At 45.5% G+C, this 11,332-nt stretch overlaps 1 protein-coding gene across 17 annotated transcripts in view; it reads right to left on the bottom strand.

Annotated features, from left to right (window-relative positions):
* FBRSL1 (fibrosin like 1) overlaps positions 1-11,300 on the bottom strand; it is a 508,067-nt gene extending 496,767 nt beyond the window's left edge. For 9 of the 17 annotated variants that reach the window (XM_042035140.1, XM_042035137.1, XM_042035135.1 and 6 more), the window contains exon 1: positions 10,941-11,299. In XM_042035140.1, coding sequence (XP_041891074.1) covers positions 10,941-11,234 — 294 coding nt within the window. In that variant the 5' untranslated portion in view covers positions 11,235-11,299. Of the gene's footprint in view, positions 1-10,940 lie in introns of all 17 variants that reach the window. The other 8 variants (XM_042035143.1, XM_042035144.1, XM_042035145.1 and 5 more) reach the window with 2 other exon arrangements.
* Positions 11,301-11,332: the final 32 nt, after the last annotated feature.

An 11,332-nucleotide genomic window follows, 5' to 3' on the forward strand; every position in this document is an offset into this window, starting at 1 on the left:
CAGGCAGAAACTCAGTAACCTGATGATGATGACATTCCTGGCCCTGGATTGCCTGCTGCATTTATTTTGGCAGTGGTAAAGAAAATCCACGGATACATTTTGACCAGGAAGCGCTGATCAGGAAAGCAGAGACCTCGCTCCCGCCCAAGAGAGAGGCTCCAACAGCCTCCCCTGGAAACTCACACACCCGCCTGCTCTGCCTGAGCAACACAGCACACTGCAATAATCAGTAACATTAATAATCTTACAGTCCAGGAGCATGGCTGGCCTCAAAGCTGCAGCACAAGAGCTACAGTGTTTAGAGACCAGCAGCTTTATAATTATATAACCCTGAGCATCTCCTGGGCAGAGGAGAGCCAGGCAACATTCAGACTCCACAACCCATCCATGTGTTTCTCAGAACACAACACAGCTGAAGATAAAAAAACCAAAGATGCTCTCTCTGGAAACTGCTTGTGTAAACTGTTTATTTCCTTTTTTTTTTTTTTTTTTAAAAAGACCAGTTTCAAAAATAATTCTTGGGAACCTACCAAGAAAACAAACTGCTTATAGCTGTCTGTCTGAGGTATCACCTGGGAGTTTACATTAGCTTACATAGGCCCCGTTACAGCAGTTCATAACCTCTGGTTTGGAAAGAGCCTGTCCTACACCTGCCAAAACACAGGGTCATTTTCTAAACAAGGCAGATGAGCTTGATGGTAACACAGGGCTCCTCTATCCAACAGGCACTAGAAAGAGCATCTTTCCTTGCAAAAAGCCTAAAAGCTGTACAAGTGATTTAGTAATGAGCATGAGAACCTTCTCTGATTGAGTTCTGCAAGCACTCTTGCCTAGATGCAGCTAAAATTTTAATTTCCAAGTCACACACCCTGTGAGACTTAGCGTCATCCAGCGACGTGGAAGAAAAGTCATGTATGAGTGTGAAAGAGCTGTATGAAATCAAGTTACAGACCCTGTGCAGCCCCGAGGCTCTCACTTGCTTCATTAATCCTCTTCCCAATACAAACAGCACTGGAAACGCCAGTGCCTGTATCCATTCCCCACACAAGTTACACCAACCCTGCAGCTGCAGCCACCTCCACAGCCATGGACAGCAGCTGGGGACACAGCTCAGCTCCACACTGCCATAGAGTACCCACGGGGACAAGCTGAGAACAAACCTCCACCCATTCCCCTCACTGTCAAACCCACCCAGGGGCTGCCCAAGGAGTGGGAATAGGGCTCAAACAGGGTTATCAGTTTGTTTGATGTAATCAACAACATTGCCATGTGCACACTGACACGAATGTACAGATCTCTGTGGAGTTGATGGATGAGCTGATGGCAGGCAAGTTATAAAATCCATCTGGTTGGAAAACCATTGTCATTTTCAGCTAAAAATCGCACCAGCAAACTCGTATCACAACTTTGTACTATTCAGCATCAAACTAGAGTACCAGAGTGAATGGTGGTGTTCTTTCCTGGAGAGATCTTGCAAAATATTCAGTAACTCAACACTAATAGCAGTATGACAGGGGTTTTTTCCCTTTTTTTTAAATGCACCAAGTGCTTTAGTTAAGCCTGAGAAAAAATGGAAGGTGTTTTTTGCCTATCTTGCAACAAAACCTTTCTCGAGGTACATCTGTTCTGCATCAGGAGAGTTTCCTAGTAAACGCACGAATGAGCGCTGCCATGAGAAGCCAGATTATAAATCCAGAGCATCAGGAAGGACTGATGAAGCTTAGGGGAACTTAAGAAGCCCTAAGTCAAGGCCTGTGTTTTAACTCTGAGAGGAGAACTAGAGCTCAGGAAAATCTCAGGCTGCATTTGCACCATCAGCAGTGCCCAGAGCAGGGCACAGCACTGCCCAGGACATGCCACACAAAAAGCTCTCACACACTGCACACACCCCTGATGTGGCAGAGGAGAAACCTTTCCCTAGGAGTTTGTACAAGGAGATTTTGACATCAGAGGCTCTCCCATCACCTCCTGCACAAGCACAGCACGCACGCCAGGTTTGAGAGACAGTTCCGTCACGTCAGAGGGGTGACAGGAGTTTCCCTGGGCAGCAAATCCAGCCTCCCACCAGGTACCCCAGCAATGGCAAAGCTGAGGTGACACAGGCAGTGATGAAAGAACTTGCCCAGAGCTCAGCAAGAGGAAACTTGTGGCAGAGTCAGAAAGAAAACCCCGTTATCTCAACTTCCGGACCCCTCTGCTTAACCGCCAGACCACAAAACACTTTTATTGTAGGATAACATTTCAACAAAATGCTATTTTCTCTTAGCAGAAAACCCACTTTGCAGTTTTACTTTCAGAAGTCCATTTTTACTCCAACTCTGTAGGACTCCAAGCCTGTGACTCGGCATAAACAATTTCTCCCTCCTTTGCATGCCCCAGTTTTATTAAGTAATCCCCATAAAAGCAATTACTGAGCTTTGGACTGAAAAATAACTAGGGGAAAAAAAAAAGAGAGACGGCAAATTCTGCATATCTTTATTTGCATATGGATTCCCTCCCTCCCCCTTTCTAAGGTTTTTGCCATGAGGTCTTTTATGTCTCTTTCAATAATCATATAATTATATGATTCCTAAAGTACACGCTGGCAACACTTCAGGGGATTTTAGTCATTACAGGTGACAAGACTTTTCTCTCATGTCTAATGCTCGCTAGGATTTCCTTCCACTTCACTCACAGATAAGATGAAGAACCAAGTGACACCCAAAACACTCTCACAGACAGATTTTGAAGGAATCAGCCCTTTTCCTTCTCCGTTACAGATGGCAGGGATGCAGGGAAATGGGCAGAACTGAACTGGAATGAACTTCAACTGGAATGAAGCACTTTTTCAATTAAGCAGCCCATCATTTTTCCCAGGCACCACATCCAACTATTTTAATGGCTTTCACATTTTTTCTTTTAATTTTACAATCTGAAAGAAATGCCAAGGTTCCATCAAGGACTGAGAATGCCATAACTCCATTTCGTCCAATGGCTGCAAGTTATTAACAAGATGTCAAAACATCATAATTATTTTATATCAAGTTTGACTGATTTCATAAACATCTCTTAGCTGCACACCATCCTGAGTCTCGCTCCCCCTGAGTGCAGGTATGTGCCCAGGCTAAATGGAGTTGAGAGGCTGCACATCCTCTACCACAGCAGTGCAAGAGACATTTACGAGCCACCAAAACATCAACAGCAATAATGCATTTTGTTACCTGATGCACTTGATGTCATTGTAAGGTTTGAGACATTGCTTCCCTTGAAACTCTTTGGGGGTTTTTGCTCCTCTCTACGAATAAGAGCTCCCAGGAAAGAAGCTGCAGCTTCACTAAGCCACAGGTGGGGTTAAAGGAACAAGCTTGGTGTCCTTCAGCAGCCACCCAACAGCCAGCAGCTCTGAATTACCATTTGTTTCCCAACTTGGGCTGCATGCTTCCTCCTAAATTCAGCATCTCGTCACTAAGTACAGGCTAGATCAGGGACACCCTAGCATCAGAGCGAATCGATCTATATTTAAAATTGGGCCAAAAAAAGAAAAAACCCGAACAATTACTGTCTCATTTTTATGAAGCTAGAAAGAACACCCATTGGAGAGCAAGGTAACACGGTATCAAACCACAAACACTATAAGCTTCACATTTAGACTACAGGCACAAGTGCATCATGTGTATGTATTTTCTGAACTCCTCTCTATGACAACCTGCGCAGAAGAGAGAGCAAGGCAGGCTGTGGGCAGAGGAGAGCAGCCCAAGCGCAGCTCCCTTGCCCTGCCGACCGTGCACAGCAGTCCTCAAAATAGAACATTTAACTTCAAATTGCCATGTTTGTGTGGCACTATAGATAGCCAGCACAAGATTTAAAAAGCTTTGCTCTGAGCACAAACGGAGAGACAGGAATGGTGCCATAAGCCCATGTTTTGCAGCCAGTGGCGCAGGGAAATAATTTTGATCCCTTCAATCCCCTTATCCATGCCAACCACTGACCTTGCAGATGCAACTTTTGTTCAAGTTCAGTCCCTTTTTGGCTCGAAGCAAGACAGAGCTACAAAGGAAACACTCTCCATTCATCCTGGATCATCCAAGCGCCGTGCACGCAGCTGCCCCTGCGCTCCTGTTAGCCAGGTATTTCTGAACCTCACATCCAGTCACTCAGTACAAAATAATTAAGCTGCAAAGGGTGACAGTCACCTCTTTGCCTGCCACTGGGGCTCGACACATCTGCAGGTGGGAGCCCTGCAGCCGGCGCAGTCCGTACCTGCCCAGCTTTCACAACCCTTGCACCAGAGGAACTGGACCGACAACTACACACAGGCCGGTTTTGCCTGGGCGGCTCGGGAGCTGTTTCACCCTCGCCTTCATGTTAAATGTTTCTGGATTAAGAACATAAAGACTGATTCTCCTTTCAGTATGAGAGCAGCATTCTTAATAGTTCATTAGTTTTGAAAAAGAGACTATTTCTCAAGGAGATGGACCAGGGCTGGCAACACTGTGCTCCAACTCTTTTCTCTCTGAAGAGCATGGCTGGAACAGTCACAGCCCCCCATGTGCTGAACACAGTAGAGCTAGGAGATATTTAAACAGCAAGAGCCACTTCACCTACATAAAACTCTTTTATACATTTACCATGATAAACTGGAGGCATTAAAGTGCAGTGAATTGGAAATTGTTCTCACTTAGAGCTGGATGTTCACCTACAACTGATACCAAGACGCACACCCTACGCACTGTATTTCAAATCTTTATTTAAAAAACAAAAAACAAACTGCATCAAGCAGGAAACAGCGTTTCAGTTCTGCTGATACTGTTCTCTCTCGAGTACTTGCTGCAGCACCGCAGACAAACTACACAGTATTTCCACAACCTGCACCACCAGCACAAAGCCCAGACGCTGGAGAAGCTGAAGCAATAAGCACATTTTGGCAACACTCCCTCCAGCCAAAGTGCACACAAGTTTGGGACCTGTGTGCATGCAAAAGTTAAGCCTGACACAGGGGAGCAGCCTGCTGTGGCTGTGCCTGGAGAATTTCACACCTCACCCAAAGAAAGCAGGAGGATACCAGAAGGGGAAAAACACAAACCACCCCAAAACCTTTCCATCAGTGTGTCTCCAGCCACACTGGAGCCAATACTGCATCTCTGTACCTAAACGCATTTTTACACAAGTGCAGTTGCAGGACCATCAGCCCTTCTGCAGAGCAAGCAGCAATCTAGCAAAGAAACATCATCAAACGCCAGGCTGATCTCATCCTACCCAGCTCCCTTCTTCACTGCTATTTTCCCAGAAAGCAACATTGTGATAGTCTCATTCTGTGAAATAACTGAGATAAACGATAAAAAGTGCATCTTCTTAGCACACTGAGAGGACAGTAAAGTTTTCAGTTCTTACTAGGCATGAAGTCAAATGCACTACTGCAAGTAAACATTCATTATCTGGGTGAAGTGGAACACGAATTCTATTATATCCCTTTTATTACAAAACCTGTGCAATACAGAGTCCCTTATATTTTTTTAAATATTATAGATTCTAACTAATTTTAAAACATATATATTCTGAATTTCTCTGTGATGGTTGACCTACTTGACATTTCAGCAAACTTCACCTCATGTTTTGCCCCAGGTTTCAGAGTGTTCAAGAAAGCCTGAGCAGCTAGACTATGGGAAACTACTGTGGAAAAAATGGTAGGATATTAAGAGGTCTTTCAAAACACCCAGATAGACATAATCCAGCACAAATTGAGTTAAAAATGAAACCTCAGGCAGGGATGAGGGTGACCTCTGAGCTTGGTTGGGATTTCCAAGCAATTTCCTCTCTCCAACACCCCTGCAGCCACTTTATGTGCACTAAAGGTGCCCTGACCGTGGCTGCAGGGATGGCCCCAGTCAGGGGCTGTACTTGCCACACACCCCATCACTCTTCTGATCCTGGCAGGTTTCACGGATGAGGCAGAGAATTCCCTATCCAGCAGAAGAGCTGGATCCTTCCTCACCACAGCCCACCACTTGACCATGGTTTGCAGGGAACATTGCTCCTCTCAGTTCCTGACCCAGCTGAGCACATACTTCAGGATTTCCAGAGGTCTCCCCCTCTGCTTTAGCTCTGCATTAATCACCTCTGATTCCTCAACAACAACAAGGTACCTTGAGTACCCGCTTCAGACAAGATGAAAAAGAAAATCAGCAGCCAGGAGAACAAATCGATGGAGACTAGCAAGCCTTCAGAAAAACCAAAAGGCATTTAGAGCCTTTAGAGCATTATCCAGAAAATCATTAGCTTTCCTGGGGTTAAAAGCACTTTTTAAGAGGAATAACTGGCCATCAGAAATGCTAGCTTGATACACCATCACTTGACAATTAGGCAGAAGGAAAAAATACTTAAATATCTAGAAACTTGTTTTAAAACATAAGCTAGCTATGGAAAAAACTAAGCTGCAAAGTAGACACAGAGGTGGTGACAAATCAGGAGTTACATTGCTAAGTCAGTGGAACTAGCACAAAACCTTTGGAACGGGAAGCTGCAGTTAAATACATTGGTTTTCTTATCAATGAGAGATCAGAGCAACAGTAACAGGACAGTGTACAACACACATGTGAAAGCAGCCTTATCAAGATGACAGCTGGAGAATTTATGGATTTTGTCCAGAAGTCTTCTATCACCAACAGGCTTTCTAAACTGCTCCACTCAGGCACAAACAGCAGAGAAGGAACTTCGAGCCAGCACTGCCAGACCTCTGGATACAAACAACAGTAAGAGTGGGTAAAGCATTAATCTCCTTGGGGCACAGCTGGGCCCCAGCTCAGCTTGTAAGGGCAGCATCTCCACTTCAACACCACGTGCACCGAGTCAAGGTCTGCCCTCTTTCAGCTCGGGGATCTGCTTCTACACAACACATCACTCCACACACATCTGAGCACAGATTCTCCACAAGGTTCTATAAATAGGTTAAACATTCCTCAAAAAACCCCGTACACACAGGCATCCCCCCTCAAGAAAGTTAACATTTCCATTCAGGGCTCCAAAGCTTTGCTGGAATCTGTAAAAATGATAAACAACAGCCAAAAAGAAAACACAACCCCTTGTCTTTTCAACTACTTTGGGAGAACAATTGCTCTCAAAGATCGCATTCATTAACATTCTGATGAAGTTCTCTTTTAGCGCTGTTTTTCATACTTGAAAGGAACAGCTATGATCAGAGAGAGCCCTCAACTACCGACTCACTCATTTAGATTCTCTCGCTCTGATTCACCAATCACCTTCAAGAATAATTAGCAGCTTCATCTGAACGTAATGAATATACACACATGCTCACATCCACACCATTCATTTCGGAAGGCGGGGAGAAATCCCCCTTTCTTCAGCTTTCCTGACCCCTGGCACAACAACCATCTCCTGGGCAGCACCAGCACCTGATGGTTTTTGCAGTAGCTGCCCACCTCACTGACCAGCTCAAGCCAAGGGGTCAGAGCAAACTACATTTCCAGGTTAAGTCCAAAGTCGTGGTGAGTGGCTGGGTATTAAAAAACCCCAAACAGAACACCACTACACACACACACACAAATCAGCTGTAACCTGCGTGAAACCTGAGCTGGATTTATACAAGAAGATCCAGGGGAAGGAAGAGAAAGGAGAAGTTTTAACTTCTTATACACAGAAAGAGGCTGCTGCTTGTTTGTCTGGGGGCTTTTTTTTTTTTTCCTTTTTTACTTAATTTAAAAGATATATATATATAATCAACTCAGTCTTTATTTGGAATATGGTAGGATAGGAGATACATAAGTCAAGTCACAAGTATCGCCAAAACAAGACACATGATTTTCAGATGACAACAGCCAAAGGAAACACTGGCACATGAGTTAAAATCCAAAATGCTTAAAATTCACACCAGACAGCTAAAGGAGACCTCAAAGCCATCCCTCTGTATTAACCTTAACTGCTCACACTCCCAGGTCAACACAAAGGAAGAATACATATATTTTTTCTATAAAGCGCCCTTTATTTACAGGAATACCAGGGGTGAGAATTTGCTTCAGTGGGGAAGGGGAATTCACAATATGGTGAGATATAAAGAAAAACAAGCCAAAAACCACCTTACCACTCCTAAATGATTCTACCATTAAGTTCTACCTAAACACTGAGAAATTTCATTTCCAAGGGGAAACCCAAAGCTTAGTTAGTCTATTAAGCATAATCAGAGATCATTGTAACATCAAGAAACAAACCAAGCTAGAACACCACAATGAGCTACCACATATGCAACAAAAGCTCCTTTTAGGATTAAAAAATTAAAATACTTTCTTAGTTCAGTACTGTCCCTAGGCCGTGTACTCGCTTTCACACTTTCTTCCCCCTCATGAGCATAGAAGGTTTCATTTCTTATCTATTTTTAAAATAACATTACAGCAGATTTTGGGTTCTCTTAAAAAAACAATGTACACCAAAATACAGATTTCCTCCAAAGCAGAAGAAAATCACCTGTTGCAGTCAAGTTCACCAGAGAACACAGCTCCACACCACACAAAATGACCTTGCCATTTCTGTCATTTACATGGGCATATACTACTTTAAACTACTTTTGCCTTAACCATCTCCTTGCCTTGCTGCTGCATCACATCTGCCAGACAGCGCCCATGGTCCAAGGCAGTGCTGCATGGAAAAATCCACACAATGTAGAGTACTTTCTTCTTTTTAGTGTTACCAGGATTTAGGAAACGCACACAGTCATTATGCCCAAGAATGCAACCTTGAACACAACACACCTGGTTGGTGTGAAACAGGTGAATTCTGCTCACACTTTTCCCTCTGACGTCCCAGCCACCACGGTTGCAGAGGTGCACGTTTTCTACATGTTGGTAAATATAGTAGAAATCAGTTGATTTCACGTGGTGCTCTCTGACATGTTGGTAAATATACTAGATACCAGTTCATTTCAGGAAGGTGTTCTCTGATGTTGGTAAATATAGTAGAAACCGGTTAATTTCAGGTGGTACTGAAGTTTTTTGCAAGAATTTTAAAGTGGATCATTTGTAAAGCCTTTTTTTTTTTTTTCCCCTAAAGAAAAACCAGAAGTGCTTCCACAAACAGAAGTACCTTGGGTTGGCAAATATTTAAGGTCACTTTCTACCCCTGTGTGCCAGGTTATGGTTTGGGTGATTCAATAAAAAGGCTCAACCCGTCTGAAAAGCCCAGAGTTTTCCCTGTCAGCCTGGAGGGACTGCACTATCATTTGAATTCTATTTCCTGATAATGTGCTCACCATGGTAGAAAATTTCTGCAGGAAGATGAATTTTACCTTCTTCCCTGACAGCTCAGTAGAGACTCAGGGGTTTAATTGGACCTATCTGCTGATGCATATTTGACTAAGAGCATGCCCAAGAAAAGAAAAAATAAGGTCATACAGACAGGTCTAGGGCTTGGTTTAGAGGCACACGAAAGCAGATCGCTCGCTCATTATCAGTTCTGCGTACACAAAGCAATTGGCTTTCCTGTTAGGACAACACCCCACAAATGACATCGCAAAAAGCCAAAGGACAGCCATCACCGAGCTAACACAAACCTTCTTCCCTCTCCAGCACCTGCACACCCAGAGCTGCTCAGGGACCACTGGGCTAAATGTCCCTGCTGAGCAGAACCCCTGGCTCCCCCAGCAAGGGTCCTGACACCTGGGCACATGGCCAAGGCCACCCCTGACACCTCCACGGGCACTCAGGGACCATCTCTGGGACTCTGAGAAGTTGGTTCTACAGGTAGAAAACTCACAACCACGATGCCACCAGAGGCCTGAGTGACAGCAGGGGTGGGCTGGGGAGCAGCAAAACCCACAAACAAAATGGGACCTCTAAGTCTGAGCCAAAGGCATTAAAGATCCCAGGGCAGATCTGAGGACGTTCATTAGCCTGTGCAGAACTCTCCACTGCTGTAACACACGTTAATAGATACACAAGTGTCAGGAAATCCAAAGCAGGGAGAGCACCCAAAACTTTGCCCATGCTTTCACCATGGTGTGTCACAGAAAGTGGGCAAAGGCACCAGGATTGTTCATATTTACTGGGAATTTAAGTTATTACACCCAACAAGCAACTTGTTAGGTGCTTCCTCTCGACAACTCACTTCTTCCCCTCATACACAAACAAAACAAAAATCAAAAGCCAAAGTCATAGTTTGTCAATGCCCCTCTGAAAATACTAAATTTCCTGCTCTGCTTAACTTAGCTCAGACAAGGCAGGCAGTATTTGCTCAGCAAATATTGTTTGTAATAAGTTAGACAAGCAATATTTTTTGCCAGCCTATTAACACCAGAAAAATATGTACAGTCAACAAGAGATGAAGAATTCGTTCAATTACTTCAAAAATGGGAATTACAACCGAGGGATTATTATCCATTTAAACATCTCTTTTCCACAAAATGTCAAACACTAGCCATTTGCTAACAATCTCCGGAGACAGATAAAGTAACATTTTGGCAATGCAAACACAAACTCCCGAGCTGGAGGAGGGGGGAGTGGGAGGAAGGAGGGAGGGAGGGGGGGGGGGAAGCTCCACCATTCACAACAATGCCGGACCATCCCAACACGCCAGGAATATTTTGCAGCCAATTAAAACCCCAAACAAACATTTGACTTGCCCGAATTGATGGCGAACACCGGCCGGAGCCGGACAGAGGAGGGGACCGGGGGACGGAAGGAGCAAGGGAGGGGGGGCAGCAAGTTGCCAGCGGAGCCGCGATCACCCGGGCTGGCCCGGCACCCTCCTGACCGCAGCCCCGGGATCCCCCCGGGCTGACACCAGGATTAATGCACGTTAATTGCTATTTGCAAAATTCAGCAGCCTGAAAGCGCCGCGCTTCCTTTCTCAAATCCCTTTTTTTTTTTTTTTCCTCTCCTTTCCTTTTCCCTTCCAACCATCCCCCCCCCCGCCCCAGCCCCCGCCCCGCGGAGGGCAGAGCCCCCCGGCCCTCTTACCTCCAGCGCTTCCAGGGTGTTGAAGCTGGCGATGGCGAAGCCATCGATCAGGTCCTCTTCCTGGGAGCTGGACTCGCGGCGGCGGCGGCGCGGGGGCCGGGCGGCGCGGGCGGCGGGCGGCGGGCCCCGCGGGGCGGTGCAGTTCTGGCCGCCGTTCTCCTTGCCGGGGCTCGGCTCCTTCTCGGAGCCCGAGGACGGGCTCTGGTTCCGCGGGTCGCGGGCCGCCGCCTCCCGCCGCCGCACGCGGTCCCGCTGCGACCTCGACCTCCGGCTCTGCCGGATTTTCCCATCCATCGCCGAAGAAGAAGCAAATCAAAAAAATTTAAAAATAATAATAATAATAATAATTAAAAATTTTTTTTAAAAAATGAAAAGGAGAAGGCCAGGCGCGG

The sequence above is a fragment of the Corvus kubaryi genome, unplaced genomic scaffold (genome assembly GCF_017639235.1).
Source record: "Corvus kubaryi isolate FWS band 111438036 unplaced genomic scaffold, C.kubaryi_AGA036_p1.0 37382, whole genome shotgun sequence".
Taxonomy (NCBI): Eukaryota; Metazoa; Chordata; class Aves; order Passeriformes; family Corvidae; genus Corvus; species Corvus kubaryi.